This window comes from Strigops habroptila, chromosome 15, assembly GCF_004027225.2.
Source record: "Strigops habroptila isolate Jane chromosome 15, bStrHab1.2.pri, whole genome shotgun sequence".
Taxonomy (NCBI): Eukaryota; Metazoa; Chordata; class Aves; order Psittaciformes; family Psittacidae; genus Strigops; species Strigops habroptila.
In genome coordinates, this window is record NC_044291.2 from 258387 (window position 1) to 284857 (window position 26471).

At 51.6% G+C, this 26471-nt stretch overlaps 1 protein-coding gene across 6 annotated transcripts; it reads left to right on the top strand.

Annotated features, from left to right (window-relative positions):
* ADAMTSL2 (ADAMTS like 2) lies at positions 1 to 25590 on the top strand. Of its 6 annotated transcripts, XM_030507318.1 has the most exons (19): positions 405 to 437; positions 1855 to 1966; positions 2881 to 3023; positions 3666 to 3741; positions 4149 to 4251; positions 5909 to 6054; positions 6152 to 6275; positions 7197 to 7277; positions 8279 to 8454; positions 9408 to 9750; positions 10440 to 10821; positions 15605 to 15708; positions 17494 to 17620; positions 19853 to 20066; positions 21552 to 21707; positions 22737 to 22907; positions 23033 to 23209; positions 24060 to 24204; positions 25449 to 25590. In XM_030507318.1, the coding sequence occupies exons 2-19, from the start codon at positions 1856 to 1858 to the stop codon at positions 25565 to 25567; spliced, it is 2898 nt and encodes a 965-aa protein (XP_030363178.1). In that variant the 5' UTR covers positions 405 to 437; position 1855; the 3' UTR covers positions 25568 to 25590. The 6 variants fall into 6 exon arrangements, 5 of the variants coding, with proteins under 5 accessions (XP_030363179.1, XP_030363180.1, XP_030363178.1 ...); XR_003994511.1 differs by having other exon boundaries at positions 1 to 1966; positions 22742 to 22907; XM_030507319.1 differs by having other exon boundaries at positions 1 to 1966; positions 9408 to 9672.
* The last annotated feature ends 881 nt before the right edge of the window (positions 25591 to 26471 follow it).

The window sequence follows — 26471 nt, forward strand, 5'->3', positions numbered from 1 at the left end:
CCCCCCGGCCGGGGGCAGCGCATCTCCCGGGTGCGGCGGACGCATGCGTGCGGGCTGGTGCGGGCTGCGTGCGGGCAGCCCCCGTCTCTGCCCCCCGGCTTCGCCGCAGGAAACCGGCTGGCGGCCGCGGGCCGGCGCCGGGGGAGGCGAGGGGTTAACCGGGGTGGGGGCATCCCAGGCCGAGAGGTGTGAATTCCGCCCGCTCCCCCCCCACCCCCCCGCTGCCGCTATAAGAGCGGCCGGCGCGGGCTGGGGGGAGCCACTGCGGCGGCTCCTCCTCACTGGAAGCCCCGGCGCTTCTGGCTGCCCTTTGAAGTCGGAGAGGGAGCAGGAGGGAGGGAGCGGCTGGGGCCGCCGCCGCCGCTCCGATCCATCGCCACCACCGCCGCCACCGCCCGGCCCCGGAGCATCGCCCCGCCCGGCCCCACCGCCTCCAGGTACGGCCCGTCCCGCCCCGGCTCCCCGCACCGCCCGGCCCGGCTCCCCGCATCGCCCTCCCGGCCCGTCTGCAGCCTGCGGCGGGGCTGTCCCGGCCCCGCGGTGCCTCCGGCCACATCCCTCCCCCTCCTTCAGTTCTTCTATTGAAACACGCAGCTCTGACCGGCCGCGGATAATCTCGGAGCGAGCTCCGTTACTGGCTTCGAGTCAGACGTGTCTGGGAGCCTTAATGAGAACCAAGTGTAAAGCAAGTCGCAGCCACCTGTCCCGGGATCCCCGGCCAAGCGCGCCGCGCTCCCATCAATCCGTGCATCTGCCTCTTGGAAAGGGTCTCTCGCATGTGAAGGGCTTTTCCAGCCTAGTCAGTTCTGTGATTCTGTGCTGGCCCCTCTCCCCGGGGGCGGCCGCGAAGCCGAGGTGGGACCTGGCAGCCCTCTGCCGATGTCTGTAAGCCGCGTACCACAGCCGTGCTGGCATTGCCGGCAAATCTGCATTTCCAAACTGCTACAAAAGCCCTTACAAGAAGAAAAAGGGGTAGGAAAGAAGCTCTTTATGTTGCAGGTCTGCAGCACCTCTTCCACCTCCCTACCTCCCGAAGATTCTGTCTAGTGTCTTTTCAAGGGGAATTAGCTTAGGGGAGAACACTTTCATTTTTGACTTGCAGACATGAGCTGCTTTGATTGCCTAGAAGCTTGATTTCCTGAAACCTGCTCCTTTCTGGCTCTTGCAGTGAGGTTCACAATAAAATGTATTGTGGTTTTGAGCTGAGTTTTATTTAAGAAAATGCTATTCTGGGTTACTCTTTCATGAGGCAGATGGAGAGAGAGATGAAAGTCTGACACGGGATACTTCATTCTGCTCTTTAATTGCAGGTGGTTTCTCTTCTATAAGAACAGGCTTCTTCCCTGGGAATAGATGGGAATCGGAGTGAACAAATGAAAAAAAGAAAAATATTGGCTAATTGAATTACTTTTTTAATGAAGCCTTTCATCTCACTGTTGTAGGAGCAGTTCTGTAAATGGAGTATTAAGATGCACTGCTGCTATAGATCCAGGGACACTTCTTGTTACTCGCTGCCTTTTGTGCAGTGCTTGCTTCTGTGTAAGTCACACTCCCTTCCTAGGCAGGCTTAAAGCTCCAGCTCACACTGGTGCTATCAGGTGCAGCCCCTGGGAACCAGTGCGACGTTGTGGTTTGGAAGATGGCAGCTGAGGTGGGAGGTGGACTTGTACTGTGTTAATGCTTCCACTGATTAAATATAACTTCAGGATCAAGCCCCTGCAGCCAGTGGTGGCTGGTGTCATTTAGCTGACCGGGAATGCTGAGGAGGACGTGTGCTGCGTAACCCTCCTGCTCTTGACAGGCTGTGGGGCTAGATGAGAGCTCTGCTTAGTGTGGCGTTTAGTTGCTTTCTAGGATGAAGATATCCAAGTGGAGGTGGAGCAGCATCTCCATCAGCACGCAATCCCAGCTGAAAGGCATTCTGGCCCTTCTCTTTGTGGGCAATGTTGCCTTTGTGATAGCTCAGGTAAGTGCATTGCCTTGCTGTGAGGTCTCTGGGTTTTAAAATGGTGTCTGGGATGGGCAATCCCTGGGACTTGCAGGGCTGGTCTGTGCGTGCATCAGGCCTCCAGCATGTGTGAGGATGTATGACTTGGCTTAGCTCTTTGGTCTTGGCTTAACCTAAGTTGTACCTTCTGTGGCTAAGAGCATGCACAGGCCATTTCCAGGGCTCTGTAAGGCCATGCTCATTCTTGGATGAGCACTGCTTCCTTGGTCGCTCCTCCCACAATAAGGAATAGCTGGGGTCCCTCTGCAGAGATTCTGTGCCCTGGCAAAGGCATGCCAACACCCTGCTGAGCGCAGGCATGTGGTGGTGACAGTGCTGGTGGAGCAGCTCCTTTCCCTCTGCATGGTCATGCTGCTGCCCACAGTGGCTGAGGGGTGGGGAGTGTCAAGGACCCTCCTGAAGTGGCAAACTTGTCCTTGCAAAGAGAGCACATGGGCTCCTTCAGCCTGCTAGCACCCACTGGCATGCTCTTCTGCTGCAGAGCAGATTTGCAAGGGTTTGCTGAAGCTTTCATTGAAGGTTTTGGCTGCAAGTGGCTCTTCAGCTCCCTGAATTCACTGTGGAGCAAGAGTCAGGGAGCACCGAAAGACTTGGAGGGTTCAGGGTTGTTTGTGAGCTTGGTTTTGTCAATTGAGAGAAACAATAAACATTTCCTTTCCTGAGGAATCCCAAATATTGCCATTTCATTCCAATTTGTAATGAAAACACAATTGGAAAAAGGCAGGGTTTCTTGCAAGATGGAAATCTCAAACTTGACCTCAGATGGAGAGGGAAATGCTCAGGGCGGGCTGGAGGGGGATGCCCTCATTCCACCCATGTGGTGCGGGTGCTGGCTGCTGCTGCTCTCCTCACCCTCCTGATGCTCCAAGCAGGACCTGGCACAGGCCTCCAACAGCCTGGAGGAAGGGGCAGACGTCACCGCGTACTGGTGGGGCGAGTGGACCAAGTGGACGGCGTGCACCAGGACCTGCGGGGGGGGCGTCAAGTCCCAGGAGCGGCACTGCCTGCGGCAGAGGTATGGCCCCAGCCCCTGGGGGTGGGGAGCTCCAGCTCCCTGGGCATAGCTTCATCCAGGAGGTCATCGCTCGGTAGATGAGCGCTGGTGAAAAGGTGCTGTCTCACAAATGCTGCTCATGCGGAAGGTAGGCATGGCCCTGAGCACGCCGCTGTGAGGATGCTGTGCCCTGGGCATCCCTGACAGAAGGACCAGCCAAGCCATTCCTGTGCTGGCCCTGAAGTTTCTCGTGTGGGGATTAGTGCAGATGGGCAGCAAATGTGGCATAAGCCCATTCCCAAGGCTTCTGGGTGCAACAGTGAGGACACTGTGGTGCAGGCTTGGTTGGGGACCTGCTGATCCTGGCTACTCTGTGTGTGGCTCTGCCCTCTCCGGGCTGTGTGGTTGCCAGAAGGTACCTTGCAAACCTTGTCCCCAGGCCCTCATCCCCATGATCCCTCTTAGGATACTGTAATATGAATAGTGGATGCTGCAGGTAACAAAGCCAAAGAGACCTTTTCTATCAACTCCTGTGAGACCGTAATAGATCCCTGTGTGGTTCTGCTGCATGGAAACTCATCTTGCAGAAGCAGGGACAAGTACATATAAACAAGGGGAAAGAAGGATTTCTGATCCCATTGTAACTGTCATTTCTTTATTCAGAAGAAAGTCAGCAAGTGGGCTGGCTAATAAAACTTGCACTGGAACATCCAAAAGATACCAGCTCTGCAAAGTACAAGTAAGGATATCCTTTTTCTCACTGGGAACACTCAATACAGAATGTGGAAAGTCATGCTTGCTTCGCACAGTGGCATTTCTGAGCCCCTCAGAGAGGGGACATCATTTGTCCCGTGGCAGTCACCCTGTTGCCTCTCCAAACAACTGGACTTCTCTTCTTTGGTGTCCATCACCATTGTGTCAGGGCTTTGGGCCTTTTGCCTGCACTGGGGGCCATAAAACCCAGTGGGTGGTTCTTCTACTGTCTCCCATGTGGGTTTCCCCTGGCTGTCCCTGCAGTGGGAGGAGGAGGAGGATATGGCTCTGGATGGGGCAGGCAATGGAAACACTCCTTGCAGCCAGTTAAGATGTGCCAGAAACCTTTCCCGCACTTTGTCTTCATCAGGATGTTAATGTATCCCATTCTAGGAGTGCCCTGCAAACGGAAGGAGCTTTCGAGAGGAGCAGTGTTCATCATTTAACTCCCATGTGTATAACGGCAGAACGTATCAATGGAAACCTTTATATCCTGGTAACAAGACATTCTTTGTGTGTTTCATAATGCTTAGCCAAATATTTTGATAGTTATGATGCTATAGCCTGCAGGAAGGCTCCTCCTCTGCTGTTTTAAAGTGATTTTTCAGAGACACAATCAACTGTCTCCCAAGCTCAAAGGCACATTTTGCAGCTGCAGTGCAGCTTAAAAATAACATAACATGAATTTGTGGCTGTAGCCTGTGTAGGTCACATCCCTTGAGGACCAGAGAGCTGAAAGGCTGAAGGAGGATGTGAGAGCGTGGGGTGATGGACTGTGCTGGCAGGGAGAGTCTGGCTCACCCGAACAAGTGTCCTTAGAGCTGGGGCCATTGCTGGCTGTGTTGCGTTTTGGTGACACTTGCTCACTCCATACCCTTCGCGTGCTCTGCCAGCTGTCACTGAGATGCGGTCAGTCGGCTTGGGCACCTGGGTGAGCAGCACAGAACTGCGGAAAGCTCTTAGGGGTCAGACTGAGGTCTCTCTGATTCTTAGGTGCGTAACTCCCATCAAAATTCAGCACTAAAAAATCATGGCAAATTTTTAGAGCTGTTGGGAACCCTGGATGCTGCTCCCAAGGAGGTGGTTCCCCAGTGTTGGTTCTTCAGATTCACAGTGCTATTGGGGTGTCTAAAAATAGAGATGGGATCTAATGTGACTTTCTTATTTTAGGGGTCTCTGTAGATACCTAAGAACAAAATTATGCTTCATTAAATTCCTCTTTGCCTCCTCCTATGTGAAACAAGCCCCTGTCCCGCCAACCTTTTTGGCAGGGTCAGCGTGGTAGGGCTTGGCTCGTGGCAGCCTGGTTAGCTGTAGCTACTTGGCTGCTTTTGTCCCTTTCCTATGGCAAGGTGACAATTTCTTCAAACACACTTGCTCTTCGAGATGATTCACCAGAACAGTTACAGTGAATTGTTTTGTGTTTTAGCAGGCGTTCACGTGGCTCCTGGGGGATTTGCAGAATAAGGTTTTGACACTGATGCTGTCTTGCTTGGGCGCGCAGGCCAGCGGGTATATGCTGCTCACTAGCTGAAGTTCAACACTTAGTGTTGGGCTTCTGATGCGTATATGAATTTGTCATTTGCTTCCTGTGGATATTGCCAATGGATGCAGCCAGCCAGTTGCCCGCAGAAAGCAAAGGGCGGCCGAAGTCCGGCTTGGGTGGATGTTTATGGAAAAGTTCTTATGTTTTAAGCTGCTATGGGTTTGACTATAGTCTTACTTGTATGTGTATTTATATATCTATGTTAATTTAACTCATGTATTAGATGTTGATATGTGAGCATGCATATGTTTTTGTGTAACGTGTACATATATCACTGCTGCAAGTCCTTGCACAGAATAGTGGCAGCTGATACTTCAGTGCATCCCTGGGCTGATGTTAATGGTATCTCTGGCATCAGGAGGGGCATCTGCTCCTGGCAGCAGAGGACTGCCTGGCTGTGCAGAGGTTTGCAGCAGTGGGCTGCCACGCTGTCAGAAGTGCTGTCTCCTGTCCGGCCTGGAACACAGGAGATGGTGGCTTCTGATCCCTGGCTGCTGTGTCGTTGTGCTGCTGTTGTTTAGTTTGGCAGAGATTCATTGACTTTGGTAGGATGAAAGTTTTTGTGTTTCTGTTGTTTTGAATGTATCTTTATATCCTTTCCCCTTAGATGACTATGTTCACATTTCTAGCAAGCCCTGTGACCTCCATTGCACCACTGTGGATGGTCAGAGACAGTTAATGGTTCAGGCTCGGGATGGAACATCCTGCAAATACACTGATTTCCGAGGGGTTTGCGTGTCTGGAAAATGTGAGGTTGTTAAACATTATAGCAAAAATATTGTTAGTAGCATTCAGAAAGCTACAATGGGTGCGACATTTGCCTGACCCTCAATACTCTGTGTGGTTGTAGCCGATTGGATGCGATGGCATTCTCTTTTCCACCCACACCTTGGATAAATGTGGAGTTTGCCAAGGAGATGGGAGCAGCTGCACTCACGTCACCGGCAGTTACAGGAAAGGAAATGCTCATTTGGGTAAGGCTGTTGGGGACCTTTTGCTTTATTTGAATCAGAGGGCTATTTTTTAAATCAACTTATCTTTTGTAAATTGCTTTCAGCTCTTATCAACTGCCTGCTTCAGCTCTCCCCATGTGTTCTATGGGTGTTAATACCACTTGTAATTTGGGCAGGAAAAGCCTTCCTTAAAGAAAACCAGTAACTCTGCTTGGTGCTTGTCAGAAGCCTGAGGTCTCTGATGCTGAATGGTGAAAAGGGTTATGCAAGAGGCTGGCATCTGTTTTAGTCTTTCTCATGACCCAGTAAGACTAGAAAGAAATGACTTGTACTAACAGGAAGCGTGGATATTTTGAAAGACCAGGATTTCCAAAATTAGTGAGATGTAAAGCAGCAGAACCCACTTGTCCTAAATGCTGCAGTCTGACTTGGGAATAATGATCAATGCTCTCTGAGGATCAGTTTAAGATGGAGCCAGCTTCAGGAACTTCAGGGGCCGTGGGAGGACTTGTCCCATCACTTACCTAGTGCTAAGGAGCCTCAGAGTTGTAATCTCTTGCTGGAGTTTTGGGAAGACTGGCTAGCACGGGGTTCAATACTGAACCACAGGACTGCTTCCCTAGCAACAAAGCAGTCTTTGGGTATATTTCCTTGCACCAGTTTAGATAAATCTGATATCTGTGCATGTAAGGATTACATCCTTTCCCCTACTTGGTTGTGTTTTTCCACCATAAGCCAGGATGTGTAGTTCACACATTTCTCTATTATTGCTGAGGTTCTGTTTGCAGCCTAAATTGTCAATATTAGTTTTTTAATCCACCACTTATTAAAATAATTGTAGATGAAGGCCAATGTGCTCGATAGTTGCAGTATTGACTTCAGAGTGTGGTGTTCAGAGTATCTGTTACAAAGTTCCTTTCATTAATCTGTAGTTTCCCGTAGGCTATTCCCTGGTAACACACATTCCTGCTGGAGCAAGGGATATCCAGATAGTAGAGCGGAAAAAGTCTGCAGATGTTCTGGGTGTGTATAACCTCTTGGTACTTCCCTAGCATGTGTGCCTATACTAGCTAATGCTTTTTCCAATGTGAGGCAGAATGTAGTTTTTTTGCAGACATGAGCTAAATCCATGTCAGTGTAAATCACAGCGCGTTGTCTAAGCCAGTGCATTTCTCCTTCCTGCAGTCTGAGCACCTGGTCTGTATATATGACCACTCTGGTTGCTTTAATGCAGAAGCTGTTGATCAATATTATTGCTGCTTCAGTGTGGTGTGACAAACACGCTGGTGCGTATCACGGGTAGCCAAGTGACTTCACCTCTCTTGTGGTCTCCTTGATCATCCTCTGCTTGGGGCATGTGCAATGGCCACATGACAACAGCACCAGGGAGATGCGACCTATGTTTTGCCTTGCTGAAGTGTTGGTGGCCACACCATTCATCTCGCAATGGAGATGGCGGAGCTGCTCAGGAGGAGTGTGGAAAATCTGGGTTTGCCCAGGAGAAGCACAGTTGCTCACTTGGCAGAAGCCGCTGTGCTCTGCAGCCTCATGTGGCCATGTGCAGGGAGAGGGAGGCTTGAACGGAACAGGAGGATTTAGTACACTTCTTGGGCTAGTTCTGGATGATCTGTCTTGGATCACTGCTGGGTCAGGTGGCATCAGCTCAGTGCTCCCAAGGAGGCAGCTCCTGCTCTTGGCCATCTGACAGTCTTTCTGTCTGCAGAGCTGTGATTATTGGATGTTCATGCTGTGCTAGTGCCAAAAGGTTGAGAGGAGCCATGGATTAGTGTAAGCCACATACTCAGGAGCTTGCAATGTAGAGGGATGCATGACCAGAATGCAGGGCATATAATCACATGATATGTGTTGGAAATAAGTGACAAATGCATTGTAATATGGGAGAAGGAGTGTCACAGTAATGTCTGATTTTTACCTCCTGAATGAACAAGTGGCACTATTGCATTCCTCTTGCCATGTGATGGCACTGATTTATTTTTTTTTTTTTTTTTGTCTCTTGTTGGAAGCTGTGGCTGATGAAGCTGGGTATTATTTCTTCAATGGGAACTACAAAGTTGACAGTCCAAAGAACTTCAACATTGCAGGCACAGTGTTCAAGTACCGCAGGCCCATGGATGTTTATGAGACTGGCATAGAATATATTGTTGCACAAGGACCGACAAATCAAGGGTTGAATATAATGGTGAGCTTTGACTTTTCAAGTTAGCAATGCTGGGGGTGATGGGGAAGGGAAAATCTATGTTGGATTGAGGAAGGGGTGGGCATGGGGCAGAGTCCTGCCACGGCTTCACAGCTGCCTGGGCAGCTTGAGGAGGGGCGTGGGAGTGAGGACTGTGCCTGGTTCTTATTTTATTTGCATCAGTGCTCTCAGATGCAGGCAGGGCTGTGAGTAATGAATGTGGGCTTGATAACTCCCCTCTCTGCAGTGTGAAGATGCCTGGGGCACAGCCAGAGGAATTCTCTTCTATTCCTTGGCATTTTTATCCAAGTTACCTGGCAGGAAAAGTAAAAATAAGAAATTGGGCCAGACAGCTTAGACAAGTGCACAGAACTTAAGCCCCAAATCCTTATTGAAAGCAAACCACCTAAAAATCAGGCATACAGAGAAAAGTAATTTAATTTTCTTCTGGGCAGCACCATCTCCATGGAGCCCCAGGCTCCTCTGGAACAGGAAAGGAGGGATGCTTGGGCACTTATAAAGTGTAAGACCAGTAAGAGGTTGTAGTGCATCATCTGTGAGTCCCCATCCCCAATAGCCACAGAAATGGATTTGCAGGTGATGGTTGGTAACTTCTCAAGTGGCTCTCCCATGGCTCTCTGCTCAGAGGAGGAAGTGTGACCTGTGGCTCCCTGTCCCTGTGCTGGGGCTAATAGCTGAGGCAGTGCTGCCAAATAACTCTTGGGAAATGGTGCTGGGCTCCAGCTGTAAGAAGTTGGCAACATGAATCTAGAGGCGTAGAATACCAGGTTGGGAGGTGACCCGAAGGATTATCTGGTCCAACCTTTCTTGGAAAGAATATGATGGAAAGCAGATTGGAAAAGCAAAGTAGATGCTTACCAACTGTCAAGTCCAAGATGAATCACAAGCTTTGCATGCCATATACTCACTGCATCCGCTAATCATTTGCTTGCTAGGTCTGGAATCAAAATGGCAAGAATCCATCCATCACATTTGAATACACCCTCCTGAGGAAGCCACACTCAAAAAATCTGCAGCCTATCTACTACACCTTCTCTGAGTCAGACAGTGAAGAAAGCAGAGAGTTTGATGGAGATGTGCCATTGGGTTTTATCCAGCACAATGCAACCTATTTTGGGAAAATCTCCAGGGAAAGGATAGACTTGGAGAACCAGGTGTTTGGAAGGCAGGACACGGAGGAAGATTTGAACTTGAGCAAAGGTCAGGAAACCAATGAGGTCTATGAAAGAGCAGAAACAATTGACTGTGAGCCAAAACTGAAGGGCAAACAACCCCAAGGTAAGGAGGAGACTTGGGCCTCAGTGTTGTTTCTTGGAGCTCTTGTTGAGAAACGCTCTGTTTCTACCTCTGGTGATTCTGCTGGTTTGTTTTTTGGACATCTTGGAAAGTTCTTTAAAACATCTCTGCTCATAAATCCTCTTTGCCCTTCAGGTTCTGGTTTCTGGTGGGTGGGGGGTGGCCATGGGCAAGGTCTCCCTGCTGGTGCCCTGCTGTGCTTTGCCTCATGCCAAGGATAGGAGGGAGCCCTGGGTGCACAAAGCTCCCTGTCACATATGTTGTCACCTCCTGCCTCTCCATGGCCCCCAGCAACCTCCTTCCTACTCCACTCCCTTGGGCATCCCACCACCAAACTGCCTTGAGCGCTTTCCCAGCATGGCTGCATGGGCTCTGGGGCCACGAGGGCATCTTCCTTTCTGACCTCTGCTATTGCTTGGGGCAGTGCTGGCAGGTGCTGAGCTCTTTTCTGGCCATGCAATAGCAGGGTAAGACCCACGGAGCTGCACCCTCTTCTCAAAGGGGTACAACGCTGTGAGTTTTCTCCTCCCCAAGAATCCAGCTCCTGCCTCTATCCCCCTGGGCTGCCCAGGCTCTGCCATGCCCCTGCTGCTCCAGGCTGCTTTCGCCTCCCAGCCTGAATGCACTTTGTGGTTGTCACTGTTGTTTTCCCCCTGTTGGCTCCAATCTAGATTCAAACGTAAGCAGGTCTACTTACCAGACAGACCATAGCGACAGAGACTTCGACCCGAGGTTCACCTCCAGGGAATTCCTTTTGGAGAATGCCATCACAGACAAGCTGCTGGACAAGACCTCGGGCTCCAAGGAGCTGATGCTCAACATGACCATGAACAGCATCTTTGCCCAGGGAGACCCAATCAACTCTGTGGGGTCACAAATCGACAGCCTTTATGTTGACTATGAGGACACTGATGGTGCTGTGACCTACACCATTAACAGCACTTACATGGAGCTGAGCAACAGCAAAGCTGTCAACACCTCTGCAGAGACACCGTTTTCAAATGCCACTGTCACCATGACCAGCCCTCAAGGGAACAGAACTCACAAAGCAAGGTAGGAGACATGTCCTTTAATTACAGTAAATCCTATTTATTGCTATTCTTGCCTCAGCCCTGTATTCAATGCAGAGCCCATTGTGTGCTTTCTATCTGCTTTAGAAGCCAAAGGTAAGTGGGGGTAGAATGTTGTATGTGAATGCTTTCTGTTGGTGACTAATTTGGAAGGAAGGGCCAGAGGTTTGGGAGCAGAAAGTCAAGAGAGCATTAAACAACAGGAAAACTCACTGCCGTCCTTAGTGGGGATGTTGGCAAGTCCATGCTGATGGCTGTCAGCTTATGCATTGCTATCTGCCTGTAATAGCTTGTTATCAGAGCCATGACTATAAGGAAGCCTCTTCCTTTTGCTTCTCTTGACGTCCTGCTCTGATTCCCCAGGCCCTTCCTTCTGAGTTCTGATGCAGCAGAAGTTGGTCTTGGCCCCTTTTTACCCACCCTGTTGACTGCCACTCATGATCCTCATTTGTGTTGGCAGGAACATGCTCCCAGGCATGGCCCTGCCTGTTTAACCTGCTGATGGAGAGGCAGAGTGGGACAACAGGAGCTCCTTGGTAGGGCCTGCAGAACCAGCCCAGATTTGCTGCCATGACAGAAACAGAAGCAGTGCAGTTAAGTCACTGCTTTGACAAGAATATCAAAACATCTCCAGTGGCAGCACATTGACTGATATTAGGATTGTCACTTGGGATTCATTTTAATGGCTGGTTTGGACTGGTAGTGTTATGAAATGCAGTGAGAAGTAAAAAAGAATTAATCTAGCTGTAGTAGCAGACCTTGTCCAGGCAAGGATGGGCTGGGTGAAAGGCAGTGTCAGGTTATTGCTTGTCCAGTCTATGTCTAGCATCTTATGAGGTGCCCCAATGCTGTCTGGGGAGCAGGTTTTAGTCCCAGCCCATGGGAGCTCATCCCCAGTGTAGGCACACAGGGATGAGATAGGACCATTGCTGCAGGACAGCAGTTAACCATCTGTGTGTAGATACACATTAGTGCACTCCCCAGAGAGCTCGAGCTGCAGCTGCGGCCTTGGAAGTCATCCAGGTCACAGACCCGCAGCTGTGGGTTTGGGTCCCACTGTGCACCCCCATGGCACCCCCATCTCCCCTGTGGGGCTCCTCCTGGCTCTGCTGCCTTGACGCTTCTGTCTCCCAGCTTCCACCAATAAAACATGGATTGTTATGCTGAGCTCCAGAAGATAAAGTGTAAAGCACTGAGCAGATGCTCTCCAGTTGTAGTTAGGTCTGTTTACCCAGAACTTATACTAAATTATGCTAAAGAAACTTATGCTAAGGAAAATGTCCATGCAGCCAAATGTGTCAACAAACTTCTTAATGATAAGCACACTAAAACATTGCCAAGGGCTTGAGTCTATCATCTCATCTTGTGGCTTGGTGCGGAAACTTTGCCTTCAGCTGCCAAAGCAAGCATTGCATTAACCCTCTGCCAGACAAGGGCAGTGCTGTCAGCTCCCTGCTTCCCCATGCCATCGGGTGAGGAAGGGGGTCCCCTTCCCCTGGGGGCTCCCTAGCATGCTCCCTTAACTGTCCCCCTGTACCCCACACCTCTCTCTCAGTAGCTGTTAAATGAGACTAGTGCCTTCCTCCTTCTGGGAATACAGTGACCATTACATGCTCTAACTGTCAGAGCAGCTTGGCTATTACAGGACAGTCACAAAAGACTGTCAGAGGTTCTAGTGCAGCTTTTTGTGGTGCTAAACTCCTTGCACTACCCCTGGCTGCCCATCTATTGAAGACAGGGGCAGGGATTTAAAACCCTTCAGGAATGATACCAAGCACTGCTCTATTTCTCCCCCCCTACCCCCGGTTCTTCCCTAGGTTTTGTTCTACAGTACTTCCTCCTCTCACGCCTCTCTCTAGAATAAAATATGAACTTTCCAGATCTAAACATTAATATGCAAAGAAGTTTTGCACTAGCCAAAAGGCTGCATCCAAGCCCAGCTGGGGCTATAGTTGGGGCTGTTACCTGACACAGCAGGATGAAGCCTCTACTGCCGGTGGGATGCGGTTTTGGGTTTGGCATGTCAGGAGCAGGATGCTGGAGGCATGTGAAGAGTGTTGGAGATTGGACTTGTTCCTCCAGGAGGAGCGGAGGTTCAGGGACAGCTGGAAGTGGTGCTGAAGGGAATGGTAATGTGGCACAAGGGGAAACATCTTGCCCTGGGTGGGGGATCCCCATCCTTAGAGATGGGCAAGACTGGACTGTGCAAGGCTCTGTGGGACACAGTCTGTTATTGGGGTCAGCCTAGGTCTGGGCAGGAGTGTGGACTTGAGACCTCCTAAATCCTTCCCAGGCTCAGCTGGGGTGGATGGTGGCTTTTTGCTCATTTTCATTCTCTGTCAATGAAGAAGTAAGGGAAGATAATCTCTTTGCACACCGTGTCCAGCCAGTCCATCCATGTGGGGGGGGTGGTGATTAGAGGTGGGCATCCTACTTCTTGCCAAACAGTTGTAGTTCTTCTAGTGTGGATGGAGCATAGGAGCACATTGCACTAATGTGGTGCGTTATCGTTCCTCTTTGGGAACAACCTCCCTGGTGCCAGGGCAGGTGGGTGGCTCTTGTGCTGTGGTAGGGATGCAGTGCTGCTTTTCCTCTCCTGGAGCAGTTAAACCCTTTCCATGGCATTCCAGGGCAGGTCCGGGCACCCTTCATCCTTTACCCCATGCTGCTGCTGCAGTGTGCAGCCAGGGCTGATCCTGCAGCAGGAGCCATGAGTTTCCTCCTTTGCTTCAAAATGAAAACTGAAATAAACCCCAGAACTGTGAGCACGGGGCCTCTGGCTGCTGACCTGTGGTGTTTGTGTGCACCCCGGAAAATCCTTCTTCTGCTACAGGGAATGCTTTGGGAAGATGGGCAGCCTGGACCTCAGCTAGGGTCATGGGATGGTGCTGACTTTTGATGCTGTTGTGTGCTTGAAAAGCAGAAGCAAAATACAGGCAGGGAAGAAAATACTTGCCTTCATAATAAAGCTTACAATAAAGAGGAGAAAGAAAAGCAAAAAGCCCACCAGCTTTGTGGAACAGTGTGCTGCTGTTGCATTTAGAGGAGAACAAAATGACAGTTTTGTCTTTGCTTGAAGTGATAAGTTATCTACACACTGCCCTGTGACCAAATGTCTGATTTATCTGGAAAGAACTTGTCCCTGCAGTCTCGTTAGCCATGGAAGCAGCTCTTTAGTTAGGATCATGTACATGAAAGGGATGCTGTTCAAAGATTTTTCTGTCCTCAGCTGTGACATAAATCTTATTTTGAAGATTATTTTCTCCTTTGAAGGGAGAGGAGTCCCGGTCACAGGGACTTGATATCTACTTGGTGCCTCAGAGAGCAGAGTACAGAGCGGAGGATCTAGGTAGTACTGTTTTTCTCAGGCAAATTAAAGGACAAAAAGCAGCTGTTGACTGTGTTTTAATAGATCTTACTGAAAACTGTCATCTTGTGAGCCCTCTCCTGGCTGGGTAGCAGCAGGCAGCACATGGGGCTGAGCTGGGAGCAGGGGCTGACGTGGGTCCCCAGGCAGAGCTGGTTTGGGAAGATAAAACACTATTTATAGTGAGCCGAAGTTGTTGGTTTTCCACAAAAAAAGAATCGCATTCATTTCGTTCCATTTTAAACGCAGGAAGTGACCATTTGCCAAACTGACAGAGACAAAATCAACAGGGGAAAATGAGATTGTTGTTGTTTTTAATCCTTCTGGAGGCTCAGTGCTGGCGGTGGAAGGAGGGTGGGTCCGAAAGGAAATGGCTGGATTCTCCACAGTGTCCTTTTAAAGGTTGATTTGATAGACTGGACCTGAATGTCTTCTTACGAACAACTAAATAAGGCAATTTCAGAGCTTCTGCTGCCTAGAAATCTTACAAGCTGCATATCTTGCCAGGCCAGAGACAACTGGATGTCAGGATGCAACCTTGTACGCTATTTCAGTGTAGCCATCTCAAGGGTTTGAACAAAGGTATGAGAACAGAATTGAAGCCTTCTGTTGTAAAGGTGCAGTATCCCTGGTGTGTTAAACCTCACAGCATGTAGGATGCACTGAACTGGGAGAAGCTGTTATTCTTGGTTTGACAAATGCTTTTTCATACACCAGGATGACTCTGTTACTCCTTTCTCAATGACATTATGTGTTTGAGCACAGTACGGATATGAGAGATGCAAATTGCCTACCCAAAATAAACCAAACCAAAACAAGAGTGGCAAAAGCAGTGGGTAGGCAAATGGCATGCCTTGGTGTTTAGAAGCAAAGTGTGCTTTGAGAAGCAAGCTTAGAAACTCCTGTGCCACATGTTGGCTTTTGGAAGGAGTGAGCTGCTGAGATTTGAGCAGCAGCCGGCATGCCCGGCCCCGCGGCCTCAGGGGAGGAGATACTGCACCTTTAGTTACTGTATGCCCAGGGCCAGGTGTATTTGAGCAGAAAATGCGAACTTTGTTAAATTCTGAACTGTTTCTACTTGTGGGTATTTTTATCCCATTCTCTCTATTTCTAGACAGTGGAAGCTCTGCCTCTAACCGGGCTGGGGATTCTACTTGGGGCTCAGGACAGGTATGTTGTGAAACAAACCAAACCAATTCAAACAAACAAACAAACCCCCAAAACTCAGAAAAACCGAACCCAACCGCCAAACACAGTAAATCCCCTCCCAAACCCGAACCCAACCGGACTGCAGCTGCTGGCAGATGTGTGTGTCTGACGTGGCCTATCACCGCTCGCCTTGTAAATGCCTTGTTTTGTTTTGTTTTGTTTTGTTTTTCTTTTGTTTGCTTATCGCTAGAAACAGATTGAAGTTGTTAAGAAAGGGCCAAGGTGTGAGTGCTGCTGACATGTACAGGTGGAAGCTTTCCTCCCATGAACCCTGCAGCTCTACATGCACCACAGGTAGTTATAAGAAGCAGCCAAATTCTGCACAACTGCTGAAATCACCCGGTGTGTGAGTCACTTTTCTGTCTGTTAGGGATGGGAAGGACCTGGTGCTGTGTAGGGGATCTCGCAGTCTCTGGAGCTGGTTTGGCACAACTCCAAATCTGCTCTGCCTGGGTGCAAAGACCACGGGGGCCGGGTGCTGGTGCCTGGCGTGTCCATCATCCTGCATAACGCCCTCCCTTGGGTGGGCTCCGAGTGCTGTCTTCACTTCACAGCCCAGCGAGGATGCCCTGGCGCTCGTCAGGATCCCCAAACCCATGCGGAGTCCCATCATATTACCTCATTTTTTTTCTTCCTCCCCTTTTTCAACCTTCAGCGGGGTTTGAAACCCTCGGCTGCTTCCCGCATAGTGAAGTTCTGAAGATTGTTCAGCTCTGACAGGAAACAAAATAGTGTTTGACTTTTTGATTTTCGTTTCATTTCTCTCACTCCTCCTACCCTGGAGCCTGATCTCGGCTGCGAGGGTATAAATCTGGAACAACCACATAGATGCCAGGATGTCACATCTGGGCCTGTATTCTTTCTGCATAAATTCCCTCTTTTTGCCCCCAAAACCTTCAAGCCACCTGATCTCTCTCCTCCTTTACCCCTTGCTAAGCCTATCACTTGTGATGAAGCATGGGTGGGGGTTACGCACTGCTCCCCAGTGGCACAGTCCCTGAAATAATCCAGATCATGTGGTGCTCCTGGAATTGGGAAGTAGGAAAAAAGGGGGAGAGAGGGGTTTGCAGTCCAAGGACATCTCTTAAAAGAACAAATGTAAGGATTTTATTTTTTAAGCATTTGTTCTTGCCCAGCAGACAGACGCATGCCCCCAGTGTGCCGGCAGCAGGAGCTTTCCAAGCCGTCCCATTCCCCAGGATCCCATCAGCCAAGTGTCTGGGACATTTTTGACTTCTTTGATCCCTCTGAACAAATTTCCCCCTTGTCCAGGCCAGGCTGCTCTGCCCTGGTTTGCAGCTAGCAGAGAGAGGTTTTACTTAAATTTCTTCCTTCTCATTGCCTTTTCTTAATGACATATCACAGAGAAGCAATACCATGTCAAGAGCTGTAGATCTTTTTTTAGTTTCATGTAAACCATATGTTCCCGAAAGCTGCAATTCTTGTTACCTGTAGCCAGAGCAGCCTCCTGGTCCCCAGCCAGGTCCCAGAATGGACTTCACAACATTTACTCTGGCACGGCAGGCTGCGGGGAAAAAGGTCTCGGTCTGACGACACTGGCTGCCTTCTGGGGGAGCAGGAGGTGCCTCCTTGCAGAGCCCTGGGAGCCCTGCCCTGGCCCACAGTGCTGGGTGCCCCTGGGGAGCACCCGGGTGCAAGTGGGTTGTACTGCACATAGAGAGCGGGTGGATGGAGCGGGTTGGGGACTGTTTGCTGTCGCCTCCACCCTCGAGCCAGGCAGGGTGGGAGCTGCCCAGCAGACACATTGCCCCGAGTGTTTCCTATGAAAGTGAGTTAGTCATGTATTGATCTTGGTGGCAAGCCCTGGCAGGGGCAGCCGTGCCTGCCTGCAGAGGCGGCCAAGCTCAACCGCACTGCCCATGTTGGCTGGGTGACCGTAGTGGTCCTCCCCTCCCAGCAGCATCCATCCCGCGGGCCAGAAAGCCCGGCTTGCTGCTTTCCTCTGGGAGGAAGTTTTGGAAAATGCAGCTCAAAAGAAAAAGAGAAAAAAAAAAAAAGTTTGGATGTCAAAATCACCAAGCATCCTCTGTTGTGTGTGTGTATTCTCTTTGAAACTAGGAGTGATGTCCACATATGCAATGTGTGTTCGCTATGATGGGATCGAAGTGGATGATACATACTGTGATGCCATGACCCGTCCCGAGCCCATCCATGAGTTCTGTGCTGGGAGAGAGTGCCAGCCAAGGTACTGCCTCGACAGGGCGCTCCCGGGGGGCTCCGTGCTTCCTCTGCTGTGGATGTATTTGGGGAGGGGGTCGGTGTGGATTTGGTCGTGGGGCAGCAGGGATGGCCTGTAGCACCCCGTTGCATCTGCCTGGGCTCTCCCTGGGCTGCTTCCCTCCTGAGTGCTTTAGCTCAAGCTGCCAGGTTAAAACTCCCATAAATCCTGGCAGAGTTTGCACATGGGTTCCCAGCAAGTTCGGCTTCTAACACTGGGCAGCATCCTGCCTGGCCAGTGCCTGGAGGAGCATGTGTGTGAGTTGGGTGGAGGGGCTGGGCTTGCAAACTGTGCCACAGATCTGGCCCTCTGGTCCTTTCAGCATCCTAAACATCGCTGAGGTTTGCTTGTATCAGGGCAAAAGCTGGTGCAGAGGGGAACCCTTGCTGGGAGTCCTGCTGAATGTTTCCCTTCTGATGTGGCTCTTTACCTGAAAAGCAGCCCTGCTGCTGGTCTGTAACATGGGCTGTGCTTGTTGGGAGGTTTGCAGCATCAGCAACTATACATAAGACAGACCAATGTCTGCTGAAGCAAGGATGGCTGTGGTGGTGTCAGACTATGGGCAGGGCAGGGGGAGAAGTAAAGCTGCCTAGTGCATGCCCTGGAATGGTGTTACTTGTGAACACTGCAAAGCAAGACTACAGTGATGCCAGTGCCCAGGAATGGCACCCGGAGAGGGCTTGCTTTTGCCTCGGGTAATTGTGAAGGAGGACGGGGAGGGAAAGCATGTGCCCTTTGCAGTTGTGATCTTGATGAAAGCCAGGGCGGACTGCCATTGAGGCAAGAAAAGTGCTGGGAGGTGGATGGTGCTACTGCTGCGAGCCCTGTAGACACCATGGGGACCTTAGTCTCTACTTGCATTAACTTTGTAATTTTTTAGTACAAGCATTAGGGCTCTTTTCATGTTTAGATCATCCCACTGGTGTTTTATAAAGCTGCTCCTTATGGTTGTGCTGTTCCTGCTCCATGGGCTTGCACCGTAAGAGGGAAGAGCTTCTCTGTGATCACCAGTGATGGCAGCTTGGTGGTGGGTAAACCGAGATGCTGCAGGGAGCAGCCGGGGCAGCCGAGCACATTCATAGCCTTTGGGCAAGCGGGATGCTGCATGGGCTGCCAATGCTTTCCTAGCAGAATGTACTAGAAGAGTTTTGCCTCATCTGGATGGGCTTTGGTTTCATTGCCTTTCTGAATTTAGGTGACATCTCTAAATGTGTCACCTCTCCCTATGGGTGCTGCTTGTGCCCAGAGCCCTGTGCGTGCATTGGGGACGGGTCTGTCCTGCTCAGTGGCAGCAGCAGTGGCCCCGTGTCCAGAGGGGCTGTGAGTTCTGAGCCAGTTAGATTTTTACATCTTCGGTTTATTCTTTAATTCAGAATTGCTATAATGTTACTGTACTGTAAAAACCTTGACTTTCGATGTCTTTCCCCTTGGTTTACAAGCTCTTTCTGTCTTGTAACATCAGGACAGTTGTGGCAGGGGACAGTATGGGGCTGATAGTGTCTCAGAGCAGATCCCAGCTCTTGCAGCCCATTGCATCATGACATTAGCAGAATTAGACTGATGGTGGTGCATGAATTTCTGTCCAACCAGGGCTCAGACAGCTTTGTGTGACATTATTGCTGGGATTTGCAAGGTGATGGATGATCGCGTCCTCTTCGTACTTCAGCGGATCAGGCAAAAAGGAGAGGGCAAACATGGGCCATAAGCATGGCAAAGAAACGTGCTGCACACACAGGGTTTTGGCTGGAGAGCGTGCAGCATGCGGTAACAGGCACCGGGCAGCAAGGGCACCGGTCCGTGCCCCACTGTGCCAGCGCCTCCTTCCTCTCTGGTTTTAGCATCTGCCGCTGTGGGCATGAGCTCAGGTCTGCCGGGTGAAACCACCAACAAACACTTCTATCCCTGGCAGTGTCCAAGGCCAGGTTGGACGGGGCTTGGAACAATCTGCTCTAGTGGAAGCTGTCCCTGCATGTGGCAGGGGCTTAGAACAGGATGAGCTTTAAGGTCCCTTCAACCCAAACCAGTCTGTGATTCTATGATGATTCTATGATAACAGATCCCATCCCATAGGAAAACCTCTTGCACGCTGGCAGCCCGATTACAGCTCATTGCTACTGCAGCTATCTCCCTCCAGCCAGGAGCAAGCAGGGTTTCCCGTGGGATGCTCCAGCCGCGGTCCAGCCTTTCTTGCCCCCGCAGGTGGGAGACAAGCAGCTGGAGCGAGTGCTCCCGCACTTGCGGGGAGGGATACCAGTTCCGCATCGTCCGCTGCTGGAAGATGATCTCTCCAGGATTCGACAGCTCCGTCTACAGTGACCTCTGCGAGTCCGCTGACATCGTGCGGCCGGACGAGCGCAAGGTCTGCAGGAACCCGGCCTGCGGGCCGCAGTGGGAGATGTCCGAGTGGTCCGAGGTAGGTCCCGACGGGGCTGGCCTGGCAGCGCTGGGCTGAGCACGTGCCTGCGCTGCTCCGTTCCTTTCCCAATTTAAGCTCCTCTGTGGCCATCTGAGGCTCTGCCTCGCAGGACACTGGCTGCAGTGGACCAATGTGCATCAGGAAATTTGTTTCCCTAAAATGAAGCCCTGGGTCCCCTCCAGGGTGGGGAGGCCACTCGTGGGACCTTTGGCTGCATATGAGGTGCTGGCATTGCCCACTGAGTAGAGCAGGAGCCCGCGGCTCAGGTCCTCCCACCTCTATTTCCTCGGCAGCCTCTTCGACCCAGGGGAGATCCCACCTCACACATGAATTACGTTCCTTTAAACTTCCCTTCCTCACCTGCAATTTCTCTGTGCGATGTGGAGACTTGAACCTTTTCCTACTGTGCCTTGAGCAGATCCATAAACAGTTGGAAGATGGTTTGGGGTAGTGCAGTGCTGCTCCTGTTTCAGCTTGTTGGTTTGCTTGGGAAAGCCTGTGAAAGGGTTTGCGTCCCTGAGTTCATCTCCAGGCATGGTCAGTGCTCTGGCATGTTGCTTGCAAATGTAAACCAATGGAAACAACCAAATCAGTGCCTCTTCCTCGGGGAGCTGGCACTGGTCTCCAAGCTGGGATGACTTGAGAGCGAGTCTCCTGCCTGCCATGGCCTGTAGTGCAGGGAGAGGGACGCAGCGTGGCTTGTGGCGAACATAGCGGGTGTAACTGTGCCCCATGCCTTGCCAGTGGGAACCAGTGGCTTGTTTTACAGAAATCCATGTTCTCCTCCAGCATGTGTTAGGGACAGAGCGGTTGAGACAGTCCTGGAGTAGTTTGTACTTAGCCAGCAGCAAAGCTAATCTCATTTGGATCCCATCTGAAGCTGGGTGCCAAATTGGCTGGGGAAATAGGCGTTAAAAAAAAGCAAGCATATTTCCAGGACCTGAGGATTAACATATTGAGCGGTGCGTCTGAGCGCTTCGCTGTGACACTTCCCTGCTTTATGTTATGCATGAAGCAAATGTGTGTATGTGAGACTGTAGTAACTCAAATCCAGTTCTAAATAATGTCACTGGGCTGCGCAGTGCCAGATTTATCCGCAGCACAAAAACCTCAGTTGTGTGGCTTAGGGAAAACACTCTCCAAAGAGGTGGGAAGGAGCAGGCTGCTCCGGGCGGGAGCCAAGGGAGGGTTCACCCCAGCTCTGGGTGACAGCTAAAACCTTTCAGCTCTGACCAGGCATTTTTGGTGCCTTGGGCAGGATGCAGCCCTCCTGCACCTTGAGCTACCAGCTGAAGCTGCTGAGGGGCTTTGTGGAAGAGGGGTGGCTTTGCTAGGGACTGCATTGCAGAAAGTTGTCAGTGTGTGCTTTTAGAGTTCATGTTCACAATGTAAAATCCCAAACAAAGCCCAAACCCACAGCAGTGGCTCCCTGTTCCCGCCACGGCGGGATCCCACTGATGCCATCCTGTCCCTTCCTGGCAGTGCTCGGCGCGGTGCGGGGAGCGGAGCGTGGTGACACGGGACATCCGCTGCTCGGAGGATGAGAAGCTGTGCGACGCCAGTGCCCGGCCCCTGGCCGAGAAGAACTGCACGGGGCCACCCTGCGACCGGCAATGGACCGTCTCTGACTGGGGACCGGTGAGACCCTGGGGTGGCCATTGCTGCCGCTGGCCCCGTGTGCAGGCTTGCTTGTGTCTCTGATGCTGGGAGTTTTGGGTCGGGCTCGTTATCCCTGGCAGCTCCCAGCTATGATGGACCCGCAGGCAGCCAATCTCCCAGCCAATCTCCAAGTAATTCCACCATTTGGCTCTTCTGGTGCCCATGTCATCTCTGCCAGGACTTGCTCACCAGTGCTGTCACCCTGACTGACCACCCCGGCTCTGCCCATGGCACTGGGGGTGATCCAGCGTCCCAATGGGTCCCACCACTTCCCACTAGGTCCTCCTGGAGCTCATCCCTTGTGGGGGACAGGGTGCAGGAGGTGTTAAACCCCAAAATACCTGGCCGAGGACCTTAGTGGGTGTCAAAGTCCTCTTGTCTGTCTGCTGCACAGCGTACCATGGCAATGCTGATGCTCCATGCCCAGAAAATGAGCCTTTTCCTGTTTTTTTTTTCTCCCCCTGCTCTTTTCCCTTCCTGCACAGTTCTGCTACAGAGACCCCCTCCATCCCAAGCTATTTTTACCCAGGTTTTGATACATCAGCATCAGCTAAAAATAAGCGGTTTCTATGGCAGCGGCAGTGCTGTGGAACACCATGGGGCTCCCGCGGCCTCCACCAGTGCTCAGTGCGGCGCTGCCTGCCCCGGTCCGGTGCAGGGGAATACGTGCAGCCACTTGTTCGGTCCCCTTAGTCTTGACCTCTCTGAGACCCCCCCCCGGGATCCCCTGCTCGTGGTTTCCCCTCCTGCCTGGCATGAGAGATGCTGATTTTCACTCAGCACTGGCACAATAGGGCCGTGGGTATGTTGGCTGTGATGGGGCTGCCCGGGAAAGGATGTGCTGTGCTTCCCTGCAGCTATTTTAAGCTGAGCCCAAATAATGCCCCCATGATTTGGGGAAGGTGGGGATGGGGAGGTGGCTGAGCCCTGTGGAGGCATCTCTGCCCCATTGTGGGGAGGGGGATGACCATCCTCATCTGACCGCCGCCATGCCTGGTGCGGTTTCAGTGCAGCGGCGGCTGCGGGCAGGGCAGGATGATCCGGCACGTGTACTGCAAGACCAGCGATGGGCGCGTGGTGCCGGAGTCGCAGTGCAACCTGGAGTCGAAGCCACTGGCCATCCACCCCTGTGGGGACAAGAACTGCCCCTCACACTGGCTGGCGCAGGACTGGGAGCGGGTAAGTGCAACGCTCCCGAGCTGGGGCGGCTGGAGCTGGGGCTTGGTTCTGGGGGTGATGGAGGGGGGATGCCCTGCGGCACGTCCGGGGTGTGGGTTTCAGCCAGCCCTGCTCGGGCCCCGCAGTGCAACACCACGTGCGGCCGGGGCGTGAAGAAGAGGATCGTGCTCTGCCTGGAGATCGTCAATGGCAAGATCAAGACCCGCAGCGCCGCTGACTGTGATGTGGCCAAGAAGCCCGTGGAGGAGACAACGTGCTTCGAGCGGCCGTGCTTCAAGTGGTACACAACCCCCTGGTCAGAGGTGAGCCGAGGGCAGCTCGGGGCATCTGGGGAAGGGAGATGGGGGAAAAATGCTCCTTCTTCGAGATGCACTTGCCCAGAGTGTGTGGTGCCCCATCCCCTCATACCTAGGGTCGCACCGCCTGCAAATACTGCAAGGAGCTGGGTGAATCTCTGCAGGGCACAGCCCTCAGGGGAGCACCCAGGGAGACACTTCTGCTGCACTGGCAGCTCTGGTATGATGGAGACTGGCTGTGCTCAGGGAGAACAGGAATGAGAGGAGGTGTTAGGGGTTAGCTTTGGCTTTTTTCTTGCTGTGAAGGGCTGTAGATGGGTCCCTGCAAGCCCTCTCTAATGCAGCCTTCCTGTTCCTGAGGCTCCAGGTGTCTCATGTTTAGTCTGTAAACCATCATTGCAGCCTGTAATCACCCAAAGCAGCCTTGCTGTAATCCCAGCCCCACGGGGTACCGGAAGGGCAGTGGGCAGCGAGCACCAGCCTGGGCGCAGCTCTGCAAACACGGGGTGCTGGAGGGGGAGTGTCAGGGTGCCTGCAGGCACCCTGGTGTCACAGAGCAGCATATGGACTGGGCTAACTCATTCGTGGCCCTTTGCAAAGGGCAGCAGGAGGAGAGAGGGTCGCAGTGCCAGGAGATGGGAGCACATCCATGTATCCCCAGGCAGGAGCTGCTGCAGGCAGCAAAGATGGAGTGAGGGGCCAGTGGTGCAGGACTGAGACATGACTTTCAGCCAGGGGAAGAGTTCACCTCCCTGCCCTGGCATCTCCAGCGAGCACACTTGTTTAGCAGGTTCTGGCTTAGCACAGGTCTCCACAGTGGTGGGGTCTTGCCTCACCCCCTTTCTCTCTTCCCCAGTGCACGAAAACCTGTGGCATCGGTGTGAGAATGCGGGATGTGAAGTGCTACCAAGGAAAGGACATTGTCCGGGGCTGTGACCCACTGGTGAAGCCAGTGGGCAAGCAGACCTGTGACCTGCAGCCCTGCCCCACGGAGCCCCCAGGTGAGCCCCATTGCCAGCAGCACCCCCAGGCCTCGATTTCCACTGATTCCCCCCTAAGCAGCATTGCCCAGCGTCAGCTCCCACTGACCAACGATTTGGTTGTCATCCCAGGGACAGCTCTCGCTCTGTGCCCAAGCAATGGGGCACCGTGCACTGGCTATTTCTGGAGGTAACTCCATTAAATGAAAGGGAGAGATCAAAAGAAGCATGTGATGACCTTAGGACAAATGGGAGCTTTGGAGCACTGACTCAGTGCTGTTTCTGTGTGATTCCAGATAATGTCTGGAATCCAGCATCTGTGCTGTAATTTTAATGATTTTTGGTCTCCAAATGTCCTGCGGGATTTGTAACTCTCTCGTTATCTGAGTTGTCTGCTGGCTCAAAGTCCCTGTGATCTTTAGTGAACACACAGTTCTAATCATTTAATAGGATTCGGGAATAAGGACAATGTGGGAGAAAAGCATGAAAATCGGAGACAGGTTTGGGGCTAGCTCTGGGCTCGGCTCTGGCCCTGCTGGGTGCTCTCTGCTTCATGGGGTCAGGGATGTGGCATGGTGCCTGAGAGGTGCCTTGTGGCCCCTGTGTAGCAAGCTGCCTCCATGTTTCATGCATCCTATGGACTTTAAACAAAATATATATATAACTGTAAATCCTATGGGTTTGAAGCAAAATATTGCTCTGAAGGGAGCTGGGAAAGCGTTGAAGCAGTCTCTGGCCTCCTCCCTGTCTCCAGCAGCTCACTCACCCCTAACTCCTGCTGTAACACAGCTGGATTACCATTCTCTTTCCCAAATAGTCTCTTTGATGCAGAAAGTGTGAGTATGCTGGGGCCACCCCGTGCCCTACCAGGGGAAGCCCTTGGCTTGAGGCAGCTCAGTGCCAGGCTGCCTTGGTGGCTCCAGCAATGCCTGGGCAGCTCTGTTGCACAGGGAAGAGCTTTAGCCTCGGGACTGGGACTAAATGAGACTCCCCAAGGCAGGCTAGGCATAGTGGAATGGGTCAGCCTTCTCCTGCCTTTGCTTAGGCTGACAATGATATTTATGGAGAAGCTCCATGGTGTCTTCCAGGTGATGCTCTGCCAGATACCAGGGCAGGGAGGTGGCAGTCACAGCTGGGGTGATTCCTTGCACAGCTCTTGGTGCTTAGGGCAGGTTGTGTAGATGAGGGAAATGAGCTCATGAGTTCACAATGGTTTAGTTTCTCTTTCTTTTCCATATCGGTGCCTTTTGCCTTCTCTCCCCCAGACGACAGCTGCCAGGACCAGGCAGGAACCAACTGTGCTTTGGCTATCAAAGTAAACCTCTGCAGCCACTGGTACTACAGCAAAGCCTGCTGCCGCTCCTGCCGCGCGCCCCACTCCTAGTGCCCGGCAGCACCGGGCTGCGCCTCCCACAGCACGGGCTCCCTGTGCCGTTTAGTAAGCGCAACACACCCCACAGACTGGTGTTAAGGAGGCTTTTGGGTTGTTTGTCTTTCCCACCGATGCAGAACTACTCTCCTGGTCCCTTTCCTGCATAAGGACCGGTGCTGGCATGGCTCGGTTGCAAAGCCGTTACCTCTGTACATTGGTACCCCCCATTATCAGAGCTGTACATAAAGTCGTGTATATTTGATTCCCCCGAACTGCAGACATGTGCACGTGTTTCACAATGTCTTGTCCTTTGGTTTCTTTCCTCTGTGCAAGTTTGGGGTTGACGAGGGGAAGGGGTGAACTCTGTGAAGTCCAAGTTTCCCTTCACCAAGGGGGTTAGTGCCTCTCTCCCAATTTATCCTGAGCCCTGCACTCTCGTTAGCTGCATTAACGTGGTGAAAGCTGATTGTTGTTTGCTAAATAAGCTCCAGCCCAAGCCCTTCTTCTGTAATATGTAGGTGTATACTTTTTCAGAGAATTTTATCTTATAATCAAATGTTAGTTCCATAGTCCTTCCAACCTTCCCCATAATGATGACATATTGTATATAATATGGAAACATAACTGCACTTTATATCACAAAAAAGACGTGCTCTTTTTTAATATATTTGTTTACAGACAGTGAACTTTATCCATATAATCATTAATTTGTACTCATATGTATATTTTAATAAAGTTGTCATATTTATGGTGGTATCTTGTTTTATTCTCCAGTTTGTAGCGAGTGTTTGCCCTGTGTGCTTGGGAACACTGGAGTTGGGTCTATGAACTTGCCCTTTCATAGCCCCGGGAAGCAGCAGCTCGAAGTCAGGAGAATCATGGCTGTTCAGACAGGGATGCAAGGAAAGGTCCCAGC